The following is a 26,025-nucleotide window of genomic DNA, read 5'->3' on the forward strand; positions in this document are numbered from 1 at the left end:
TAAATACTTTTCAAAAAAATTTTTCCGAACCCCCTCATTTTTATTTGAATGCCAATTCCAATTTTACCAGACATAAAATTCGTATAGTTTCTTTCCTTCCAAACATACCCACTTTCTTAGGATATAAAATGTTGCAGAGAAGTCTACTTGGAACTCGGGGGTAGATACAACTTGTTTTTAACATGTAGATATCTCAATTTTCCTCTTTCTATCTACACTTTTAAAGACAGTAAAATCTACTGATGTTTAGAGTCTCCTTATGTTGACTCTGCCTGACACTATGACAAGCCTTTCATACTCACACATACACAAGCTAAAAACATTTTCTTCTATTAGATTTTTGCGTTCTTTGTCACACTGGTCACACCATCTGTCACCTGGAGGCAGTCCCCTGCTTTCACACATTTCTTATGGTCTCCTGTTACCTCTGTTCTTCAAGTTGTTAATCTGTTTTGTGCAGACCAATTCTGCATGAAGCTTTTCACTCTGCTCTTGTATTGTGTTTCCCCCCAATCCTTTCTCATCTTACTCTGTTCTGTGCCTTTTTTATCTTATCCCAATGTCTTTTCATCACACAATCCCAGGCTCCTTTACCACAGGACCATCCAAAGGGTGAACTGTCCCTCCCTATCCTCATGTTAAAGCAGTGGACTCTACTGTGATGCCATCTGGAGTTGGGGACTTTGAGAGGTAATTAGGGTTCAGTGAGATCCTGAGGTTCAGAACCACAGGATGGGACTAGTGTCCTTAGGACAGACACCAGATCTCAGTCTCCCATCTCCCCTCCTGTCACCCTTAAGTAATGACTTAAGGTCCTCTGCAAACCAGGAAGAGACATCTCACCAGAGCCCAACCCCTCCAGGGTTCCAGCTTCCAGAGCTGTAGCAGTTACTGCTAAGCCTTCGAGTTATGGTTTGTTTGTTGGTTGATTGGTTTTATGGTAGGCCAAGTGGGAGATGAGTGCTAACAATCTCCTCTTCCTGATACAGGATTCTTGCTTTGTAGACTAGGCTGGCCTTGAACCTGAAATCTTCCTGCTTTCCCCTTCTTAGTATTAGGCTTACAAGTATGTGCCGTCATATCGAGCCTATTATAATTTCTTATATGTGGTGGAGGTTGTACAAAAATGTTTCTGTCTAGACTTTGTGATGGACAGTGTTTAGAAATACTCTCCCTGGCTTTCCTGCACCTTCTTGCTGGGTGGAGTTCTCATTGTTCTTGCACTTTTGCTTTGGCTTTTCAAGCCTAAAGTAAAGACCATGTGAAGCCTGTTTTCCTGTCTCAATAGATGATGGGAACTGTTCTCCATGTCCCTCCTGCCCATGGCCACAGCAGTCATCCTCAGCCAGCAGCTGTCGGGGACTGACACCCAACCACCTTTCTTCTAGCTGCTGCCCTCTCGCTCGCTCGCCATGGCTTTTCCTCTTCCTCTCCCATTTGCTCAGCTGATTCCACGTGGAAGGCAGACATTCTTCTGGGAATCCTCCTCTTTCCTGGACCTTCAGAGCTTTCCTTTGGGTAACCAGGATGCCTTTGTCTTATGCCTAGTCTACTTTTTAGGGATCCACGGCACCGGCCTTCTCAAGAAGCAGCATCCTCAACTCCCACACAGTCTCACTCTACAAAGACCATGACATGGCTGCAACAGCAATCTTAGTCCCACTGGGGCGAGTGGGATGTGTGCTTGTTGTCAACCCTTGTTGACAATCCTCAGGGCAATCCCAGTGTACTCAGTGGGGAGTTCTTCAGATCCTACCAAGGACTACCTATCAGATAAGGCACAGAATATGGCTCACCCTGCCTTTATCTTGATGGGCAGTCTGCAGGTCCCACTTAGTTAATGTGACAAGGACCATGCTAATTCACTTAGAGTAGTGTCCCACCCCATTCCTGAAACAATCCTGAAAGGGAGGGCTGTCATCACTCCATCCACTGTGGAGTAGATCCAACAGACTTCAGAAATAGGGAGGGCACCTGCAGCTTGGTGTAGAGTTGGAATGTAGGTTTGGGCCGGCTCTCGAACACCTGTCCCTGATGGCTTCCCAGTGACATCCCTCGTCTCATGACCTGGACAAGAGACAGGAGCTGGGCTAGACACTGCTGCATATGTGTTATAGCTGTGGGTGCTTTGGGTTCTAACTGTCTGCTCACTTCTCTACCATCCCATACCCCTGATTTCCATGTAAATTACCCAAGTGCAGGGCCATGTCTGTTATCCACATCTGTACAACATCCAAGACAAGTCTGCCGAAGAGACACAAGTTACAAGCTTGGTTCCTGTCCTTAGGGGTTGTAGGGAAAAGTGTCTATGTCTGCAAGTAGCTGCCCTACTTAGCTTTGTTCACTGGTATGCCCCTCGAAGGCTCTCAGTCATCACCCTCTGAGCATCTAGTATGTTTCAGGCATTGTGCTACAGTGCAAGCAGTCTGTGATCTCATTAACATCTACCAAGTCTGCAGGGAGCATTTCCCTCACTGCTATGGGAGGCTGAAGTACAGGTGGCTAACAGATTGTGGGGGAACCATAAATGAATGGATGAAGGCTGTGGACTGGGTACTTTCACTACCCTGACCTAGACCCCACACTGCCTGCAGCCCCTTGAAGGTTGATGCCCTGAGACTGCCTAGCCCAACCTATAGGTAGGCACATAGCTGCAAGGTTTGGGCTACAGCCTTTCTAGCAGTGTGGCTCAGGCCGCCTCCCTCACCCAGCCCCACCAGCCCCTGGTCCCAGAGTCCCGCATACTTGGTCCAATTTTCTGGAAAGGCTCCGGAGGCTCCTCCTTCACCTCATCCGTGGCCACAACACCTTGGTCAAAGGGGTCTGTGGGAGAACACATGGCCTTAGCATGCTGGTCACCCAAGACACAGGAACCCAGCTGGAGACAGAGAAGATGAACAGCCACAAAGACTTACCTGCCCGATTCTCGGGAGCCCCTTCCACACTGAACACTGTACCCAGGCGGGAGGCGACAGCCACAGGAGGAAAAAAGCAAACAGGAGCCCTGTTAGTCCCTGGCCACAGCTATCTCTTCCAGTCATGCATAGCTTCATGGGGTTGCCTGTGCCACCAGGAGGCCTGACCCAGCCCATAAGGAAACCCAGGAAGGCAGGGCCACAGTAGGGCACATCTCCATCCTGGCCCATTCCTCCTAACTAGGAGACACTTGCTGCTCAGAACTCCCCAGCATGCATGGGATAGCAGAATAGGCTCAAAGGGAAGAGAGAGAAAATGGAGGCAAGGGGAGATTGTGGCAGAGGCAAGACCTGTGTTATATCACTGCTCAGCCGCTGAGGTGTAGGGCTAGATAGGGAACCTCAACTCCTTTCTGGGTCCAAGCCCCTCTTTCTAGGAGTCTTAGAACTCTATAGATGAGTCACTTGAATTTATTGTTCTAACTTCCACCCCTATAATCTAAGACGCTCAAAGGACTAATTGGTTTAATTTTACTACCGCATGCAAGCACTCCATATAAAACTGTAAAATGACATGAGATGAAGTTTCAACATTTGCCTCATTTTTGACCTACAAAAAAATCCAGCAGTTTCATTTGGATCAGCCACAGAAGTGAACATGGATATGCAGGGACACTCCCTCCCCAGAATCCTGCAGTGTAGACCCCTCTCCTCAGCAGTGGGGTCAGTGTCCCTCCGGAAGGCTGTTTCTCTGGCGGGACCCCCAAGAGTGAGGGGCCTGACTCACCATCCACAGCATGAAGATCTCGGTGCTCCTGGAAGCAGCTGTAGTATTTGTATTTCTTCCCACAAATGTCACATGTGTACCTGAAATTGTCTGGGGGAAGGAGCAGAAAGACAACAGTCACTTGGGATGAGGTTCCAGACTCTGGAACCAAGATATGACCAAGTCAGTTGGAGGGTCCCATGGAGAACTTGATCCTGAACTAACTGTCTGAGAACAGGCACTGTCCATCTCTTCTGAACCGAAGAGGCCACTCCTATTCACTCCCTGGACCTGTCTCTGAGCAGCTCCTCCTCCATGCTCAATCAGGTCCCTCTCCATACCTCCCTCAGCCTCTATTTCAGGGCACCTTAGAATGCATTCTGGAACTACAAGGCTTAGATTGTGACAACAGGTGTCCTTTGTGGAGATCTAGAACCATAAGATACCTGGGAGCCCTGATTCCCAATCTGACCCCCCAAACCCTCCCTGTGAGACCTAAATTCTCCAGGACCTGGTTCTATATGGGTCTCATCTTCCATCACAGAAGAGTAACCATAACTGCAGCTCCCATGGTGAAGGCCAGATGTAACCATGAGCAAGGTGCTGAGCCAGGCCTTTCCCTTGGATTCTCTTAACAAGTCTTTTCAACAGAAGGAAGAAGCTGTCTCCCATTAATGTATGAGAAACTAAAAAAAAAGTGATCTGCCCCAAGTCCTACAGTAAGGTGGACTGGCTTCAGAGATAAGGTGGTGCCGCCTGCAGTTAGTGTTCACACCCTGTGTGACTCTTCTTTGGATGCTTCTAGTTGGAATGTGGTCAAAGTCACTCTGGAAGTTAGGTGACAGGCAGCAAGGATGTTGGCCTTGCACATGCTACCAGTTCCCTGCTCGGTCTGTGGTTGGCTACTATGTTCTTAGTTGAGTAGTGGAGAAATGAAGATGGCAAGAACTTGAGTTTGGCCCTTTGAGAGTGGCTAGTGGGAACTGAGGCCCTTGGAACAACAGTTTGAGAGGTACAGAGTCCTGCAACCCCCACCTTCTCACTCAAGCAAACCTACAAGAAAGCCCTACCAGCTGAGCCAGGAACTACAGCTCTGATCAAACCTGCCCATCGTCCTGTGGGAGTCTCCGAGCCAGAGGACCCTGAAAAGCCACACACAAATTCCCAACCATAGAAACTGGGAGAAAACCAGGCTTGATTGCTTTGAGTCATTAAGTTTTATAGACTTGACAGCTAACACTGGTCCAAGTTTGCCTGTTCTCTAGGCCTCCCACAGTGAGGCCAGCAGCAACCAGACTTATACCTCTCCCTTCAGGGCATGCCCTCTTGTATTTGAACTGGCTCAGACCTGGTGAAATGTGTTCTTTTGGTTGCTCCATGGAGGGCCCATTAATCTTATCTCCCTAGGGTCCCTAGTCAGCATACAGAGGTATAGTAGCTTGTTCAAGGCTGCACAAAGGGAAGAAGAGAGAGCCAGGGACCAATCTTCACTGAACTTCAAGCCAGAGTCAGGGGACACAGAATCAGGGTACACAGCCTTTCTATGCAGGGATAAAACATGCTGGGGTGCTTTGTTCTGGACCCATTTCCTGTTCCTCAGCATCCAGTACAGGAGCCAATGGAATACGCCACACCAAGGCCGCACCACTCTGCAGAAGGGTGGGCAGTTTCTGCCTCCTCCCACAGCTGAACTCGGGGACATGACAGACATTAGCCATCTTTCTTCCCACCTCTGCCCTCAGCCTATTCCTGGAATTGCTGGTCCCTGAAGGTGTTTTGATGAACTGTCACCAAGGAGCCTGTGGCTTAGGCACTTGCAGACATTCACAGGATGTAAGTACCAAGGTCTTCCAAAGGAGAGCTGGTGGGGTATAGGAGATGAGAGGTGTGGTCTCTGCCCCATCATTTTCCCTATCTCATTGTTGAGGTGGGGGACACAGATCAGGTGACCCTGGATCTGTTCTTAGGCTTCTATTTCAGCATCACCTCTTTTCCCATGGCAAGCCAGGCAGCTCAGAGAAAACCTTTCCTTCTATTCTGTCCCATCTGAACCATAACCCTCAACTTCTCCCACAATTCCATCATCTTCTCTGGATGCCAGCAGGGAAAGCTACCTGGGGGCTAACTCCAGATGAGGTTTCGTCCTGACCTTCCTCTCCCAGATTGCCCTTTGTAGCTGCTCACTCTGCTTGTGTGTATTCCTACCCACAGCCTCTCCTGTTTGCAGGCCTGCTTCTCTCCCCACAGGCCACATTTCCCAGCTCCAATAAAACACACCCCCCAACTTTCTGGCACTGAAAACCACCCCAATCTACCTTGCTGAATCTACACTGTCTCCTCATGTTCTGAAACTTTAATGAAGGAGTTGAACAGGGAGAATGTATCATTCCCAAGGGAGTCTGCCAGTGAAATTGTGTTTTCACAAGAGAGCCCAGCATCTGAGGAATGCCACCATGGACCTGCTATAGACAAAGATTCTGGAGTGAGATACCTAAGCCCAAACTCCATTCTATCATTGACAAAAATATGACTGACTTTGGACACACTCCCTAATGCTTCTGTGAGATGGGAATAACAACAGCTCCTTATAATGAAGAAAGGAAAAGATCTAGCTCTAGGGCATTTTCTTAATTAGTGATTGATGGCAGAGGGCCCAACCCATTTTGAGTTGTACTATCACTGGGCTGGTGGTTCTGGGTTCTAATAGAAAGCAGGCTGAGCCAAGCCATGAGAATCAAGCCAGTAAACAGCTCCCCTCCATGGCCTCTGCATCAGCTCCTGCCTCCAGGTTCAGGTTCTTGCCTTGTTTGAGTTCCTGTTTTGACTTCCTTGAGTGATAAACAGTGATAAGGAAGTGATAAGCCAAATAAATCTCTTTCCTCCCCAGGTTGCTTCTGGTCATAGTGTTTCATCACAGCAATAGAAACCCTAACTAAGACAGAACACAATAGTTACCACCCCAGATAATAGGGTAAATGTCACATGTCAGGGCTTCCCAAAGAAGACCTAGGAGATGAAGATGGGAGCTAGGAAAGTATATAGCGGGGACTGGTCTTTGATCCTCTCATACTGAAAGATGGGTGAGTAGGTGGGTGTGTCTCTATGTTTGTGTGTGGCTGGATTATCTCCCAGCTAAACACACAACAGGTCAGTGGACTAGGAAGTATAAGGTCCTGTTATCCAGGCCCGCCTCTGCTGCTAACAAGCTGCCCGACTTCCACGCCCAGGGAATCAGGGTCTTCACGTATAAAGTGGCAGGCTGGAGTTGATATTCTCCACAGGAACCTTTACACTCCAAAGATCTATAGCCCTGTGCCAAGGCCGACCCATCAGCTCACTAACACAGAGTACTGCTGCTGGTCTGATGTAGGTTGGGACATAGGACAGAGAAGACAGTACCCTGACCATGGGGAAAATAGCCCATATAGAGGAATGGAAAAAATGAAGAAAGGTCTAAAATTACTCCCACCACAGCACCAATACTAGGGAGTCTGAACAGTGGAATCTAGACACAGAACAACAGTCCATTGACTGGCTTTCAGGGATGCCGGGGGCCCAAAATAGCCAAGCAAGGAAGTATAAATAGGGAATGTCTTTACTGTGTGGCTGACCACAGGCAGACCTCAGGGACCAGAAAAAAAGAGAGGAGCTATTGAAGCAGACAGAAACAGGGCTGGGCTGGGGCTGGGGGACAGCTGCTGTGCCTCCCAGCTACAGTCTATGCCAGGTGTCTAGCCAAGCTGAACACAGAGGATCTGTATCAACTTTGCTGACCTCGGCAGAGTGGGTGGCTCAAGAACAACATTCTCAGGGCTTAGCCTCAGGTAGGGCTTTCTTCAGCTCAGGCTAGTTTATACCCTAACCTCCTCTTTAAAAAATTTGCTATCTTTAGCTATTTTATAGTGGTGTGACAAACACAAGTAACAGGGTGACATACTGGTTCCCTCGGCCAGATCCTGCCACCACCTTTACTGGTAGTGATCTAGCCTTATGTTGTCCCCTTGGAGTTCCCCCTACAAGTGAAGGGCTGAGGATGGAAATGCCATGCCCCGGTGCACAGCTTCCTCACTAACTGGTTCTCTACAGAAAACACATCTTGGCCCCTACAAAACAAAGTATTTAGGTCTTAAGCAAGCATGCTGGTCATATTCTACCCACAGAATGTCTTGCAGAACTGGACCCTTGGCTCAAGAAGTGTAAGGCAGACCCTTTCAAGCTGCCCAGTCTCCTGAATTCCATCAGCACCCCTGTCACCTATGCCTGTGCTTTCTGACAGTCATAGCAGATGAGCCCCTCTGTGCTTGGCTTCACTCATCGAGTTTGAGAGCTCTGTGTACACAGCCATGGAGAGCTAGACCACATTCAACCCCACCTCGGCATTCAGCCCTTTATGTGATTGCACTTACTTAGCCACTCCTAACGCTGGGCATCTGGGTGGCTTCTGCTTTAGAGTTGTCAGGGACAGTGCACTAAGAACATTCTAGTTATCATCTTCTGATGGACCTAGACATGTGTCCCTGTGGGATAGTCACCAAGGTGAGGGTAGAACTCTTGAAGCTCATGTTGTGCATGGGGCAGAGGTTGGGGAGTGGAAGGGCAGAGGTTTCACCTCAAAGTGTAGCCTATCTACTCATCCCATGGCGCTGCAGTTGAAGGGAGGGCAAGCAGGACTGTGAGCAACTATCACAGGGCATCTGAAACCCTAGGATCAAGCACCTATGACCAACTGTGCCCAAGGCTGGAGGGTCCTCCAAGAGAACTGCTCCCCAGCACAGGCTACAGAACCCCAGGTCCATAAGCCAGGGTCCAAAGTACAATTAAGGTTCCTCCCAGAGATGTTCATGATGGCACAGGACAGCAAGATTTCAGTTATGCCCATGTGGGTACAACTCAAGGTTCCCCAAAGTTACTTGGCCAGGGAACCCTTCTTTTGACAGAGCCCTCCTCAGAATGTGCATGCTGTGGAACCTACTTTGAGAAGGCCTGCCCTGATTTCAGAAGTCGCATCTGGTCCTAAGGCCTGGCCTCCAGCAATGTGTTTCTCAATGACTACACAAGGCTGTAACAGGGAGGAAGGGACAGCCCCTTTCCAGGCCCAGAGTGCTTGGTCCCCACCCACCCAGGAAGTGGGAAAAGTACTCACTGCTCTGGGAGGCTCCCTCCCCTGAGGTGGCTTCAGTATCTGTGAGAGAAAGAGAGAGGTAGAAGGAGGTAGCCAGTTAATAAAGATGATGGCAGGGGTAGGGCTGCACCAAGGAAGAGACTGTGAATGGAGCAATTGAGGGGAATCCGGAAGTGTGGTCCACCCATGGATGCTATGAGGGACAAAGGCTCATTTCCACCCTGAGGCTCAAAATCACCTGGGCCAACAGTGGGCATTTCTTCCCTGCCACCTGGGCTCATGATGGGCAGGTATCAGTTCATTTGTCCCCTGAACTTCAGAATGAGAAACAGCTGCTGGCCCCTCTCGAGTTGTCAAGAGGAACACAAGATGATGTCAGCACATGGCCCTTTGAGGGATGGGGAGGTGATACTCCTACTGAGCATCCCTAGTGGGCCTGATCTCTCTCTCTCTGTCTCTGTCTCTCTCATTATTTTCCCCAAATAAAGAAGGCTTCTCCCTTCCTCCATGTCCCCCATCCTATGGCTGAAGGAGGATGAACTCTTGGGGTCTCTAGGGACACCAGGCAGAGCATGGGGCAGCTGGGCGCCACTCACCTCGGTGTGCCCGCACGTGGGTCTGGAAGCAGTTGTAGTACTTGTACTTCTTGCCGCAGATCCCACATTCATAGGACCCTGGAAAACAGCAGGGGAAAGGGCCGGTAAGGACCCACAAGTGTCACTGGGTAGGGATGGTCCCTTGGCAGACAAAGGGTATTGAGGACCAGCAAAGACAGCACTGAGAAGGAGTTCATGAAGCTTGGGCCCTACATCCACCTGTAACCATCTCTGTTCCCCAGCTTCCAAATCTGTACAATAAAGGTGACACCCTTGACTGAGTCCTGCACTTACGCATTGACAGGAAAAAGGAGAGGGACCCAGAGTGCTCTGTGATGGGCCACCATACCACAAGGATGTCACTCCTTAATTTCAGGCTGACCTGTTTCCAGCATGGGACAGAGAGAAAGACCACAGTCTTCAAATCAGGCCACAAGGGTTGCGGTCCCCATTGTGTACCTGGCAGCAGTCTGACCTTGGTAATTTCTCCAGACATAGTAGGCTGTGGTCTGTGCACCTCCCTCCAGCTGGTTCTTTATCTCCGCCGAGCAAGGGTCCAGTCCCACTACAGACAAGCTCACCAAGAATAGCAGTCCACATCTGCTGAGGAGCCATGGTGCTCTCAGACACAGAGAACACCCACAAGACACACACACACACACACACACACACACACACACACACACACACACACACACACACACACCTGACTTCCGCTGCTTGGAGCCTTTTCCCAGGTGTAGAGAAGTAAAATCGCTGACCCTCAAGGAAACCCCAAAATGACCCACCATGTAGAGCCTGGGACAAAGTTCATGGCAGAGAAAATGGACACAGCAACAGTAACTAACCTAGCAGGGGCCCCAGGTAAAGAGCCTGCTCATCTCTGATGGGCAGAGCTCTCCTGCAGGCGTGAGGCTACCTGGGCCCAGCTTCCACTTTTTAGAACAGGAAAGCCAGAAAGCATGTGCAAGAGGTCTTGGTCCTGGGACAGGTTATGCTCAAGCTGCTGGGTCTGGGGGCCTAGGCATGTGCCTTTTCAGGAACCCAGCAGTTGGGGCGGGCAACACCACTCCTTTAGTGCAGGTCCAGAGAACGAGCTTGGCTCTGCTACTCACAGGCCATGCCTAAGTGTCTTCTCTGGAGAAGCCAGGGGCTGATAGGAAGACTGAATACACAGGACCATGTTCCCTGTAGATGCATTGGGAGTGGGCAGAGCAGGGCACACAGACAGCACAAGGAGCCACTGGCACAGAGAAAGTACTAGGGCAGGGAGTGGTTCTAAACCTGTGGGTTGCTACCCCTTTGGTGATCAAATAACCCTTTCACAGGGGTCCCATATCAGCTATTCTGCTGCATATCCGATATTTACATTATGACTCATTAAGAGTAGCAAAATTACAGTTATGAAGTAACAACAAAAATAATTTTATGGCTGGGCGTCACCGCAACATGAGGAAGTTTATTAAGGGGTCACAGCACTAGGAAGGTTGAGAATCACTATTCTAGGAGACAGTGGCCAGTGCTCGTGTTACTATGAGTTACTTCAGGGCCACTGCCATCCTAAGGCCACACAGCACTGAGCAGTTTGCCTTTTAGGGCTCTACATATACATCACCCTGCCACAGTGGGAAAGACACAAACATGAAACAATACAGCACACATATTTCTCTGCATTCAGCTCTGGAGCTGGCACACAGCGAGGACTAAGTATTTCATGGTGGCTTGCTGCTATACTCATCAATCACCAAGTGATAACTTCCTGACTTGCTTCTTGGCACCTCCACCCACTCTAACAGTTTCTTTCCACCAACCAAGGATTTATTGAGCATTTGCGATGGCCAGGCATTGAGGCTCGGCTGTGAGATAGATGTGATCCCTTGCCTCCATCTAATGGAGGGCAGAGAGGTCAGCAGGCCCAGGGATAACTTGGTGATGGTGTTGTGACAGCCAGGGTAGGACCTGGAGGCTTGAGGTGGGACCCTGGCCCAATTGGAGTGAGGAGTGCAGTCTACAGAGTCAATACTGTTTATAACCAGTGATTTTAAGGCAAACCATCTCTTCTGCTTGTGGAGAGCTGAGGGTTCATGCTGCCTTGCGTGAAGCTGCTGACCATCTCGCCACCCCTGACAGAGTGATGATGAGCACCATATGTTGGCAGGAGTGACTCCTAAACTCATCTTCCAATCACCCTCAGTTCCCAGGCTCCAGATTCCCTGTAGGTAGAATGTGTTAAATGGGCAGAGAAATGAGAAGCCCATGAGAGTGGTGGCCTCACTGAGCAGTAAGGGCAACCAACTTAGGTCTAAATCTTAACTCCTGAGAGCCAGTCAGGAAAACTCTCAAGATTCCTCTCTGTGAAACAACAGCCATGGGAATGAGAAGTGGTGTTAAGTGTGAGTCCTTAGCTAAGGCCTGGTATACAGCAGGCACTCAGTAAGTGACAGCTATGGTTACCATCAGCATTTCAAGTGTTTTCTTCAGAACCAGATTTTCGGAATGCACAGGAGGAGGAGGAGGGTGACAGCCAACAGAGACACAGAAAGTGTTCAATACATGACCCTATGTTGGTGAGACACAAGGCACAGTGCTGCTGCAGGCTAGGAAGTCCTGCAGGGAAGCTACCAAACACAGGTGGCTGTGGTGACATTCATCTCCCATGGCTGTCGGTGACCCATAGGAAGTCTTGCTGAAATGGCACAGAGTCTAGACCACCAGATTTCCAGATGTCCTGTCATCCCTTGAGGGTAGACTCAAGATTTGCTCACAATGGCCGGATGGGGAGTGGGGGAGGTGGCCCCTAGGCCCTGAGATACTAGCAGAGTTTGCTTGCTCAGAGTATGCAGCTGGCAGCCATGGCCAGCTGTGCCCACCCTCCATGCTGACCCGATCAGGCCACATCCCTCAGCCATCACGTACCAGATGCATATCTCAAAGCTTGGTCAAAAATCCAGGTCCCTGAATACCGGCTCCGAACAGATCCACCGTGGGGGCTGCCTTCTGGAGCTTTTCCATCTGAATTACGTAAGAAATCAGAAAGAGCCCTTAATGTTGGAGAAGGACTGAGCTTAGGGTCAAGGCCAGCTGGGGGAAGGGGGTGGCCAGGCACCTGGGCTACCAGGGCCTCAATCTCTCTATCTGACATCAGTAAGAGTAGGCAGGGCCATGTGGCAACCTCCTCACTTGTGCTGGCAGCTGGGTGAGGTGGCACATACCTATAATCCCAGACCTCAGGAGGCTGAGGTGGGAGGATTGCAGGTTCAAGGTTAACTGGTTATACTACCTAGTGAATCATAGGCCAGCCTGAGCTAAAGAGCCAGGCCCTTTCTCAAAACAAATAAACAGGGCTGGGGAGACAGCTCAGCTGGTGTAGTATTAACCTTACAAGTAAACCACATAAAAGATACTGTGGTGCACAGTTATAATCCCTGCACTGGACAAATAGATCCCCAGTGCTGGCTGGACAGCCAGCTTATCTCACTTGGTGAGTTCTGGGCCAATGGATCCAAAAAAAAGGAATGATGTGGTACCTGAGGAATGATACCTGAGTGCCTGAGATTGTCCTGTGGCCTACACACACACACACACACACACACACACACACACACACACACACATCAAACACTAACCATGGTCATTCATGTGCTCTCTAGGGCTGCTGGGAGGACAGAAGCAGCCCCCCCCCCAGGTTTTATTTTCTTGGAATTTTCATTTACACATGGGCATAACACACACCCCTAATAAAAACTTTCCAGTAAAATGATCCTTGAAGGAGACACATAACATGCCTACTTTGACCTCTGTCTACCTGTCATGCCACCACAGACCCTTTTTGGTGCTGGGACACTGGAGGAATGCCTCCCATACTGTCAGCTCACACCAACTCCCATCCCCTATCCCCACTTCCACCCCAGCCCTGGGACTCCTATCCTGATTGCTTCCTCATTTGCTGGCTTCTGTGTGAAACACTGCAGTGGCTGTCACCTGGGACATCTCAGAACAGAGCTGGCCTCAGACCACACACAGGTGGATGAGCAGAGTTGGAAGCAGGCACACTCAAGAATCTTTCCAGGCTGTAGGGCTGGGGGGAGTACAAGGTGCCAGCTCGGGGGCTTCTCCCATTAGCTTAACACATCTTCAAAGCTCCAGAGAAGAGGCGGAACTGTTAGCTCCATTTTTCAACAGAGAGGAGGAACAAGGGGGTGACACAACCTGACCCAAGGTTGCTCAGCTCTGCTGAACCGAGTGTCACACCATCAACTTCACAGGTGAAGTCCTCAGGGCAGCGCCTGTGAGCAGGTACAGGCCTTGCTTCCCTTCCCCACCACCCTTTCAGTCCTCTGGATGACTGGTGAGCACATGGTCCTGGAGGTGCCCAGGCCTGGGGCTGGTGAGGAAACATGGTCAAAGTCAGTCTCCAGGGTGCCAGCACAGCCATAAAGCTATGTTCTCTTTAGTGGTGAGGCCACTCCTCCAGAGCAAGAGTCCCTACCAGACCTGATGCCACTCAAAGGACTCTCAGATCTGGGAGGGGCTCTCTTGCTCTGAAGGGAAGGGCTGGCAGGAGTTGCCTGCCCAGTTTAGTCTTTTCCCATCCCTGTCCCTGCTCTCGCTTTTGCTGAAAGATGGCTCCCAGGACACAAACAGATCCTTGTCAGAAGCTCCCACCTAGCACTTGGCTACATCCCTGGCAGAGGCTTTGGCTTGTGGGAGAGGGATGCATGAGGGACCCAGAAGAGGAGGTAGTATTCTAAAGAGAGGAAATGTGGGTAGGACCCTTGACTAAGTGTGTATACCCAGCTGCCATCCCTAGAGAAGACTGGACATCTAGACAAAATATAAAATGATAGACAGGCAAAGGAGATGGATATCTCATGGGTATCCCATGGATATCTACCCCCTCAATTCCCAGAAACCATAGCAGCTGGTCCTAGAACATGATAAAGTCAGGATTTGGAGTGATAAGTTGTGACAAGTGGGATTCCAAAGGCTCTCAAGGGCTTGGCCTCAAAATGAACATCCTCTGGAGTAGTGTCTCCTAAAAGGGGCGCTTGAGGACAGTGGCTTTAAGAAAACTGTTTCTCTGCTGTCAATTTGAAAGCACTTTCCCCTAAACCTAATGAACCAGAACAGGTGGAGGAACTGCCCACTGGTCTCCTCTGTCAATCTCTCCTCCAGCTTCTCCCAGTTACTAAGGAGGGCCATCCTGCCAGTGCTAACTGCTAAGTGCTAACCTTTCATAGGGCCAGTGCTTTCCCTGGGGCAGGTCAACGCTTCTCCCAGTTACCAAAGAGGGCCATCCTGCCAGTGCTAACTGCCAGTGCTAACCTTTCATAGGGCCAGTGCTTTCCCTAGGGCAGGTCAACGCTGAAGTCCTGAACACAAAGAAGTGACTGGATCAAAAGACTGGGGACAGTTCCTGTCCTTCATTCAGGGATTTCCAATTCTCCCCTTTCACTCAGAATAAAGATGGAGGGGCTGGGGAAACAGCTCAGTTGGTGAAGTGCCTGCTGTACAAGCATGAGGACCTGAGTTAGGATCCCCAACACTTACACAAAAGCCAGGTGTGGTGCTGCACAGCTGTAATCCTACTGCTGGAAATGGCAAACAAAGACAGAAGGATTTTTGGAGATTCAAGCAGTCTAACTAAATAGGTGAGCTACAGGCTCAGCAAGAGACTTTGTCTCAAAAATAAAGGTGGAGAGTAAGAAAGACACCCCACACTGACTTTATGCCCATATTCTTGCATGTGGACACACACACACACACACACACACACACACACACACACACACACACACCCCTAACAGAGCTGTAAATGAAGAGGCCATTAAAAATACTGTCTGAAGATAAACCCTCATGTGGTTTTTGGCTTACATCTTGGAAGAAGTTCAAAGAATCAAGTGACATCATGAAACAAACCCCATGGTCTCTGCTCCCTGGTCACATACTCCAGTCCTCCAAGCAACCTTCCCCACAAACACTGAAAATCACCATGAAACGAAGGCAAAGTCCTGTCTCATTCTAGCAGTAAGAAATATTAATTCACAGATAGATGAGCTGATTGAGAAAGAAAGAACGCCTTATCCATTTTATCAAGAAGTGTGCTTTTGATAATTTTTTATTTTTATACTTACTATTTATCTAAATTTGTTTTTGACAATTTGCATGCTAATCACAACTCAATCTGGGGAAGAAATTAAAAGGTTTTAAAATGTAGGGCTTTATGATCCCAGGAAATTTTTTTCCTCCAGAAATTTCTATTTCAGTTTATGTACCTCTTGTTGTGGCAGATGAGTGTGAAACAGTGATCAATAAAAGACTTTCAAGCATAAAAAATATATTACATTAGGATAAAACCCCGTAGGGGAAGTGGACTAGAAATAGGAGTTCAAGGAGAAAAAAGGAAGATATAAAATTTCTGTCTGCTAAAGATGAGCTTGTTCATATGCCATTTTAAAGTGACAATGGCGGGTCCTAAATAGCAGTGGCATTGTGATTATTTCCATAATTCTACTGTTAAAAAACAAGACAATATTCCAGGAATTATAACCTTTGCAATTGATGAAAACTGAAAGACATTCTTTCAGGAGGCACTAAACTGAAGGTATCTGATGCACAGTCTGTGGGATTCCTCTCATCACTGCAGTCACCATGGAGGTGTCAATGCCCCAAGGCCTCCCCTGATGTCAGAACCTATATTATGTTTTAGCACACCTTTAAAGATTCTCACAACTATTGTTTCCCTCTCATCCTAACAATCCTGCAGATTTAAACCATCGAACATTCCAAACACAGTGGGGTGGACCCCAAGTCTCCTAACTTACAGCAAGGATCCCTTTCCAACAAGGATTTTCCACCCAGGCCCTTTCCCAGTTTACCCCAGACCCAGAGTCAATAGCAGAGGAAACTGGGCCAGGAGGGCAGCCAGAACTACTACTCCTCTCGTGGCTGTAGCAAAAAAAAAAAAAAAAAAAAAAAAAAAAAGGCGGAAAAAACAACTAAATGTTGGTTCTGGCAGGCTCAGGCACCAAGACCTGCCAAGAGCCTATTGAAATAGGAAAACTTACTATCAGCTGGCACTACCAAGTAGGACCTGGCACCTTCACCTCCTGGACTTGTCATGTGGCTGTGTCTGAGTAGCTATGGAACTCATTACTCTGTCCAGAGCCACAGACTGGGGCTCCCTCTTCCTCCTTCATTCCCCCTCCCAGGATGGCTTTGCAGGCATGCATACTCATGCATGCACGTGTGTGTGTGTGTCCATGTGTTGTGTGTGTATAAACTGTCCTTCCCCCTTGGGTGTACCTGTTCATTGCCGAGGACACCTCCCTGCAGAAGTTAGTTTCCATCTGACCCTTGATTCTTCTCTTGTAGCTTGGATGGCCACTATGCTTCCTCTGTTTGCCCATCTCCAGGACAAGAAACTCATTCCCTCACAGGTAATTTTTGGTTACCAAACAATTTCTGTCACAAATGACTTCCTGGTGGCCACTCCATACTGGTTGGGCCTCCTGGAATATGTATGTTTAGTGTCCTAAGATGTTGTAGCCTGTGGATATCTAGCCTCCATCTCCCTACAGGCTCTGTTGAGTCTCTAGGACACATAGTCCTTGGCTTGCCTGTGTCCTTTCCCACACTGGTTAACACCTGGAAATGACTTGGTTGGTTCAGACTTCACAAGAAGCAGAGTCCAACGTAGGCAAGACTGTTTACTCGCTCTGTCTCCATGAATGTGAACCCTTACTGGGCCACCCGGCCTCTGGCTGGTTCCACAGTGTAGAGAAGAGTACTCACTGGACTGATGGTACATTTTGAAAACTAGGATGTGTGCCTGCCATCCTTATCTGCTGGGACCAGACAGTAGTCCACAATGATGTCCCAACTGTGTTAAGCCCAGCTGGCCTTCTTTATTTCCATCTAGCACAATGTTAGCAAACAGATTTTCCACTTCCAATTTTCTGATTCCAGCCACCTGGCAGTGTGCTGTGTTGAGGATTTTGAGGAACACTGATAGAATAACGTACATGGGTTAGTTAGTGATGCTTATTATGAACATGGAACTGGGAGTGGCAACAGTGATATCTGCATATGTCATTTGTCATAAAGGAGCGGACACCTCATATTCCAGCCCCTCCCCAGGCTATAGGGGAGAGCTGTGCCTATAGCTTGTTAGATGGGCAAGGCATCTATTAACTCATCCATTCACTTCTGGTTTTATCTAACAACACTGTCAAGCTCAATATCAACTCGTTCTTGCTAAAAAAATGAACCATGGGCCTGGCCCATAAATCCTACGCCAGTTGTAACTGCGTTGACATGCTAAGAGCAAGACATGCTCTTCCCAGCACAGGTTGTCTCTAGGCAGCAGCCAGCCTTCTGGGCACAGGCACCTACAGCAGGATTCTACCAGTCAATGTCATCCAAGTGGCCATGACCCTGGTTCCTCCAAGGAAGATATTTGGTGTCACTGGAAAAACCATCTGATGGCTTAGGTCCAGTGAGGACCTGGGGAGGTTTCCAATGCCCAGAGCTGTGTGAATGAACAGGGACACTATTCTATTCAGTAACAGAGCCTGTTTCTGAGCCCAGAGTGTGCTGGGCAAGCAACGCAAATGCTTGCTGCAAAGTGTCTCAGGAGCATGAACTCAGCACACTCAGACACCAGTGCACAGAAGGTGCACACACTAACACTGTCTGTCCCCTTTCACTTATGCTCAAAAGCAGGGGTAAGGCAGATACTATCAGGAGAGTGGGCTTTCTAAAACAGGAGTAATATGCCACCAGTGTGCTGTGTGGCTAAGCACTCTCCTGCTTTCCACAAGATTTGCCTCCCTATAAAATGATGGGGTCAGGTTAAGTGGTAGTATGCACAGCCCCACTGTCCAGATACACACCCTGCACAGACTCCAACAGTCAACCATTCACTCTTCAAGACCCTCAACACTGAACTCTCCACAGCCAAGGGTGAGACTGGGGCTTCAGGTAAAATTCACTTGCCAGCAAGAGATGAGTTTGCTTTCCTCAAAACAGACAATCACTGGGTCCTTCCCATGACTTTCGTGCTTGGTGACAAGATTAGGATAGCCCGAACTTCTGCACAAATCACACATCAAGGAGGAGAACCTGCCTTCAGGACAAGAGAGGAGCCACATGGTCCTCTGTGGCACAGCTTTCCAAATAGTAGTTTGCCTTGAGGTCAACTCTGAGGCTCCTACAACTTCTTTCACCAGGGTGTGCTGAGAGAAGGTTATGGGGAAATTACCCAAGTTATTCAAGACTTGAGTTTTGGAGGTCAACCTAGAAGGTTTGCTTTCTCACTCCCAACCCCCAGTCCATATCACACTGACTTAGTTCTTAGACTAGGAGAAATGCAGGTACCAAAGAGGTACTTTACATCACCTCTTGTGGGATATTTGTACACCGTGTAAAAATGTATTGCTGTGACTGGTGTAATAAAAAGCTGAACAACCAATAGCTAGGCAGAGGAGGGATAGGTGGGGCTGGCTGGCAGAGAGAAAAGGGGACCAGCCAGCCAGATGTGGAAGAAACTGGAAAGCAGGATAGACAGTATGTAGATGAGGTAAACAAGCCTCGGGGCAGCACATAGATTAATAGAAATGTGTTGATTTAAGAAAAAAAAGCTAGCTAGAAACAAGACTAAGCTAAGGCTGAGAATTCACAATAAGTGTCTGTGTCATGATTTGGGGGGTGATGGTCCAAGAAAGCCTGCTGCCTTTGGCGCCCAAGGTGAGGAACATATTTCTACATGTAGGGCCTGAAAAAGCCTGGGAAAAAAAAAACCTTACACAGCTTCCTAGTAACCCAGTGCTCAGAACATACAGAGACACAGCTCTGCCATACAGAGAGCACTTAAGCAGCCAGCATGTTAAGTAGAAACAACAAACCAAGTAAAATCACCTGCCATAGTGTAGGCACCAACTTCCTAGAGCTGGGGCAGTTAAATGCGGCTCTCAGCCAGGCCTGTGGGCATAAGACTTGGCTCTAACAGACCCAAGGAGGAGGTGGAGCCAACTTCTAGAGCCATACAGCTGAGGATCTTGCTTTCACTTAGAGTTTAATGTTTGACTCACACAGTCAGAGAACACTACAGGTGCACAATAAAGAAGGTCCAGAATGAAAACACAACAACAACAAAACCCTCTAAATAGGTTACAGTGAGTTTAAAAATATGCGTAGGTACTTAAGAAAGAAAATGGGTATAGTCATAAGAAAAAATAGTTTAAAAATAATAAAGTCTTTAAAGAGAGAGTAAAGTAATAAACAGGAAAAAATCCATGTAAAGATGGGAAATACACAGGGTGTCTGGATCCTGTATAGTGCTGGTCTTCTGGGCACAGAGAGAGGAAGTAGGAGGAGACACTCAAGGTGCCAATGAGACCTGGAGGGAGTCTGACATACAGAATGAAAGAAAGGTGAAAAGCCACGAGGTAAAATGTAGATGAATAGAAACAGGTTTAATTAACTTATAAGAGCTAGCGGGACAATCTTAAGCTAAAGTCTGAGCTTTCATAATTAACAAGAAGTCTCTGCTGGTTGGCAACCCAAAGAAAATTCCAACTGCAATTGCCAACACTCAGCTATACTACCAAGAGCTTGTCCACCCATCACAAGGCACAGCACCAGGCACTTAGCACATATCCTACTACGTCCTCGCATAGCCCATGAGTCTGTATATTGGGCACTGTAGTACACAGTGGCCTCAAACTGTGAGTCAGAGAACCTAGATGTGCTCCCTATCACAGGCACCACAGATATGATTACCTTGGTCAACACTGTTCTGTCCACTAATGTTTTGGTTCCCACATCCATGAGGTGGCCAGGGTGTATCCTCATCTGTTAGGACTGACACTAATGGACATTGAGGCCAAAGACCTGGCTGTTGAGCAGCAGCTGAGAGGGAAATGAGTACCTCTGGCTAGTAGAAGGCCTAAGGACCCAGGGCCTCCACTGTGTGGGCCACTGGCTTAGCCTGCTTCAGGCTCCCTGACTGGACCTGCACTCAGTTTCCCTTCACAGGACATCTGGGGAAGGGCGGCAATGGCTGCTGGCCTTAAAGAGTACAGACATATCCCTTTCAGTGAGAATAAGAACACGTTCTCTCCTCCATTCACAAATCCTAGAGGAGGAAGCTTGGTCCTTGGCTTTGGGGAGTAAATGCTGAGGGGAAGAGGTCAGGCAAGGTTCCCCACTAAACATCTCCTTATGCCAAATTGTCCTTCATAGTGACCTGAGGATGTGGGTACCTCCTAGCCCCCTCAGTTGAGGTGGGGTCATATGAATAGTTTGGTCTGACAGCTGTAAATACCTCTCCCTTCTGACTCTAGCAATCAATGGCCTGCTTGGATTCATCTAGTGCTTTCTATCCTCTGCCATCTGGTCATCTGTGAAAATGGCTAACTTGTGTTAGAGTCTATAGACAAGTGGAGCCCCGTGTGAGTCACGGTGGACAGAGTGTTAGGAAGAAATAAATTTTTAGGGTTCTGAGTTCGTAAGATCTACTACTTTCGAGACCCTTCATTACTGTAGCCTCATACTGACAGTACCACAACTAACACAACTCCCCACAAGCTGGCACCTTGGTAGGCATTGTGGAGTAGGAACGAGGATCAGAAATCAGGCAGGTCCCAGAGATCCAACCTCTAGGGGGCTCCCAAACTTGGCAGGGGCAGACACAGTCCACGTAGACCCCTCTGACCATGGGAGATCAGAGAAGGAAGGAGGTGGCCCTAGAACTGGCCTTGAAGGACATGCTGGTCTTGGGAAATGGATGTAGGTATTCCTAGAAGGGGAAGAAGGAAGAGCAGACAGGATGACAGGATGAGCACTGTAATGAGAGGTCTGGGATGATCAGAGGGACAATGGAGGATCTCGGTGCTGTGGCTGCTGTTCTGGATGGCAGGATTCAAAGCTGTGGCTCATGGAACAATGCTAAGCCACCAATATGTTTTGTTTGGCAGATTCAAAATCCATTCTGAGAGCCAATGTTGAAAGCCAAAAGAATTCACACCAATATGTTCATATATTGGGCACAGGATCTGTGTAGAGATCTGGCGGAGCTGAGCCCAGGTCCCCACTTGAGGTAACTCTTAAGAGGCATTGAGTGTAGGAGCAGCTGCCCACTGTACATAGGGCAGTTGGACACAATCCCCATCTTGTATCCTGCAGGCTGTCTCTACATATGCTGTCAGCCTGTCAGGCCTTGTGGCCATCTGAGCCCTCGAGCAGGTTATTACTGGACTCTTCCAAGCACGGGAAGGCACCTACCTGTCACTGACCAAAAACTGACCAGGACCAGCACTGGGAATATCCCCCAAAGTTCCCAGTCAAGCCAGGGACAAGGCAGACAGGACATGCATTCAGGATACCAAGAAAGCAGTGAGGGCTTATGCTGGTCCCCCACTAGGAGCCTGGGGGCCTCAAGGTGTAATGGATTCATTGGGTCAGCAGACATTCTAAATATTTGACCTCAACCAAGGCTTGACAGAAGCATGGGTTCTTGTCACTACAGGAAGAAAGGGAACTCTCCAGGCTAGAACTCAATATGCAAAGGGAACTTGCAGGAGCTCAGCTCTCTCCCCGGGGCAGAACAAGACACACAAGTTTCTCTCACAGAGATGCCAGCCTCTTTCTGGCCACATATTTCTACCCTGATCCTGTCCTCACTCAGGCCACTCACCCAGGGTCTGCTGGTTGCGGACACCACCAATCACCACGCAGATCTCGGCAGGCACATCACCAGTTCCATCCTTGCCGACGGCCTTCTTCTCCTCCTTGGCCTCACCCTGCCAGATGACCTCCTGAATGTAGTCATCTGGTAGTTCCGTTTTCACCTTCACCTCCGTCATCGTCCCCTGCTCAGCACTCAACGAGGCCTCGGCAGGCACTGGCTCCGTGCCCTCCACCTTGGCGTTCTTCTGACTGCGCTTCAAGCGCTCCCTGGGAGAGAAGAGAGACTGTTCAGAGGGCATCCACAATGGCCCACTGGCACGCAGGAACCCACCAGCCCTTAGCACCATACAGACTTACAACAAGGCTCTGTATTGAATGTAAAGAAGGGCTCCTTGGCCTCCCACACCAGCTCCATTTTACATCTGGGTAAGTGGAGGTCATTTGTACAACTAGAGTTACAAGGAACTTCAAAGGGCACCTCTTGCTATTGGAAATGTGTTCCTGTCCAACTTTAAGCTGGGGGCCTTCATAGATGCAGGGTCTGGTTCAGGCAGCCTGGGCCTGTGCCTGAGACTCTCTTTCTAAGAAGCCCCAGGCCAAGCTGGGGTCTGGTCTGCCAACAGCACTCGAGCAGCGTGATCAGAGCATGCCAAGTATCTCGCTGTTTCTGTTCCTTGGCAGCAGGACCACAGATCACATCCAAGCTCTTCTCTACTCCCACTTTAGATGGGAAAACACCAGTCCCAAGAGGCTCTCGTGGTGAGGGTGTCAGGGAGCCAATGGTTTGGCACGGGGATGCTCTCCAAACATTCGAGAACATCCTCAAGGAACCGAGGTCAGATGATGGAACTGGCCAGGAAACTGAGTGCATTCTGTAGCTTGGAATAGAGCCATGACTTGCCAAGGTCACAAAGACAGGCACAGACAAACACAAGCAGCGTGGGCTCTGGCACCCACACCCATGCCACTCAACATTCTTCTCCATGGGCTCCCACATCCTTTCAGTAGGCAAACTATCCTCACGACTTCTGTTTGGGAGGCACAGAATGAAAATCAAATCTCATTCCAGGCCCAGGGATACTGCCTGACCATGCCTGGTCCTTCCTTCTTCTCAGAGAAGCCTAGACTCAAGACATGCTCAGGCCTGGACACATGAAAAGCAAAGAGGACACTGTGAAGGCATGGGGACCTGGGAGGCAGGGCCTAGGACTTGGTCTTGGATCCACCTGGACCCTGCTGTGTAGACCCACAGAAGCCCTGTTCTCTGGGTCTCAGAAGCTACAATAGCTGAGGAGCAATGGTTTCATTGCATAAGCTGATTCTCCAGCTGCAGCTGCTCCCAGAGGAGCAAAGGTTGAGCAAAGAGAGAATCCTTGAGGGCCTGCTTACAAGGGAGGCACAGAGAAAGGCAACTGGCGAACTATTCTGGAACAAACTGTGACCACCCACTCCCAAATTCAAACATTAATATCCAAACTGCAAACATGGCTGTTTCTGGGGCTGGAATATTAGGAAGTAATTAATGTTAAATGAGATACCCTTGGTGGAACCTTTATGACGAGGCTAGGGACTTTATAAAAGCACTCTTGGGCCAGCAGGAAGGCTCAGCCAGTAAAGGAATTAGTCATCAAGCCCAATGACCTAAGTTTCATCCCTGGGACTCACATGGCAGAAGTAGAGAATTGACTCCCATGGGATGCTCTCTGACCTCTACACACTTTATAACATACTGCCCCCACAACAAAAGTTATTCTTTTCAACAGAGGACACAGTGGTTGCCTGCGAGCCTGGTAGTGGCCTCTCCCCAGAGCCTAAGCCATTTGACCCCTGACATGACAGCCTGGTGAAACACTGTGCCTGGTATTCCATTACCCACCCAGCAGTCTGCTACCACTATTCAAGGAAAGCAGGGGAGAGGCCAGCTGTTACTTCCCTACTCAACCCCTCACCTTGAAGTCTGGGTCTCCTCATCTGAAAGCACAGATAACAGAGTTGTCACATGGGATCTAATCAGTGAATACACAAAAAACACTTAGCAGAGTACTTGGCCCATTAACAATGACCTTATACTAGGTCATGGTGAAGCTGAATTCATACTGGCTCTTCAACTTCCAAAACTGTCAACCTCTCTTCTTTATAAACTACTTAGTCTTGAGTATTTTATTACAGCAACAGAAAACAGACTAATACAGAGAGCATGGAAGACTCTTACATGGCATATATGCTAGCACATGGACTACAGTGAATTTAACCCATGGATCTCCAAACCCCAGCTCCACCACTATTGAGAAGTAGGAGTGAGAACCCAAGAACCTTATGAGAAAGAAATGAACACATTGATTGATGAAAGGTGGCCGTGAGTCACATTTTTAGACGTGAAGGGAGCTGCCAAAGACCTGGCCAAGGCCTGATCTCTCCAAGGGTTGCTAAGCTCAGAAATAGGACAGAAAAGAACATCACCATCTCCTCCCCAGCTTGTTCCACCATGTTCTCAATTTCAGGACCATTACCCACCCCGAACAGACACCATGTCCCTTCTTGATCGTAAGGTCCTCATTAGTTCCAGGCCACTCAGTGTGGGTAAGAGGAGCTGTTGGTCAGATAGACTGCGTAACTCTAATCTGCTTGCCCATGTACACTGCAATGTTGGTCAAAAGCCCCCCTTCAAGCCTTCGTTTCCATGTCTGTTATGTGACGATCCTAGTTGGACACAAGGATGGGTGGGGACATCTGTAAGGGTTCTAACTGGGGCACTGGCCTGCAATGGATGCCCATTCGAATTTCAAATAGTAGTTATCATTATGACAATGACATTGGTTACTGATGCTACTCTTGCCACCATGAAGCCTTCCTAGCACTATGTAGTCATAATTCCTCTGTGGAAGTCCTATCTCCCTCCCACAGGTGACTCTCAAAGTGATTGGGCACATTTATGAATTCTCTTTGGCACACTGTCCAGCCTCTCCATCATCACCTTGTTCTAGTTTCTTCACAGCCCTGGCCGCTATCTGAAAATGTCTTGTCCATTAATGACTCACCCAATTGTACATCTCTTAAGAGCTGTCTGGGTAACGCCTTATCTCCAGCATACAGCAGGCATACAGTAGATGCCCCATAAATGCTGTACTTGCTTAATGATCAAGAGAAGATGTACCTCCTGGTAAATAGGCATTGGGACTTCTGCCTGCTGTGACCCACAAGGGCCCACTGAGACAGCAGGTGGATCCATGCTTAAGGTAGACATCCAACTCTGCAACAGTCCTGGGTGGAAATATACCACAGGGGTACTCCTGAGTCTAACCCTGAACAGAGCCAACTCAGGACTCCAGGTCACATCTTCTGACCCCTGGGACCTCCAGCCAAACCACCAGGGTTCTGGAGGGAGGAAGAGAGAATTACTTCCTCCCAAGGGCAGGTAGACTCTTAGTCCTTACCTGCCTACAGCCTCCCCCCTCACTGCCACCCATCCCTGCTACATTCTAAATAAGTCATAGCTTGCTCTGGAAATCCAGCTGCAGCTGTGTGAGCAGCCTGACCCCTGACTCAGTCTATGGATGGGGATCGTGTGAGCCACTTTCTCACCAAAGGTGTGTGCGATGGCATGGCACAGAGCCACAGGCTCCCCTTCCGAAAATGCTTGTGGTGCTAAGGACACGGGCAGCTTCCATCTCTTCCCCGACTCCTGCACTGAGATTTACAAGCCCAAACCTCTCTTTTCCTCAGCTTCTCCGCATTTAATTAGATGTCCTAATAACAACGGCATCACACAAGTACTTAGATCACTTTGAATTAGTGGTGCAGCTCCTTCCAACTTCTTTAAAATTTTTTTTCATATATCATTTTTTAAAATAGAGCTCATTATTTTAATTATATCCATTTAAATGTACAGTGGAGCCCTTGAATATTCTCAGCACGAATCATTAGGTATATTAGTGG

General features: G+C 48.7%; 1 protein-coding gene across 4 annotated transcripts in view; it reads right to left on the bottom strand.

Annotated features, from left to right (window-relative positions):
* Positions 1-22,352, bottom strand: part of Znf618 (zinc finger protein 618) — a 57,545-nt gene extending 35,193 nt beyond the window's left edge. For 2 of the 4 annotated variants that reach the window (XM_035438964.1, XM_035438963.1), the window contains exons 1-6: positions 22,097-22,352; positions 9,400-9,477; positions 8,825-8,863; positions 3,703-3,792; positions 2,916-2,951; positions 2,746-2,823 (exon numbers count right to left, since the gene is read on the bottom strand). In XM_035438964.1, coding sequence (XP_035294855.1) covers positions 2,746-2,823; positions 2,916-2,951; positions 3,703-3,792; positions 8,825-8,863; positions 9,400-9,477; positions 22,097-22,265 — 490 coding nt within the window. In that variant the 5' untranslated portion in view covers positions 22,266-22,352. Of the gene's footprint in view, positions 1-2,745; positions 2,824-2,915; positions 2,952-3,702; positions 3,793-8,824; positions 8,864-9,399; positions 9,478-12,315; positions 12,412-22,096 lie in introns of all 4 variants that reach the window. The other 2 variants (XM_035438962.1, XM_035438961.1) reach the window with 2 other exon arrangements.
* Between the last annotated feature and the right edge of the window lie 3,673 nt (positions 22,353-26,025).

Source organism: Cricetulus griseus, chromosome 2 (genome assembly GCF_003668045.3).
Source record: "Cricetulus griseus strain 17A/GY chromosome 2, alternate assembly CriGri-PICRH-1.0, whole genome shotgun sequence".
Lineage (NCBI taxonomy): Eukaryota > Metazoa > Chordata > Mammalia > Rodentia > Cricetidae > Cricetulus > Cricetulus griseus.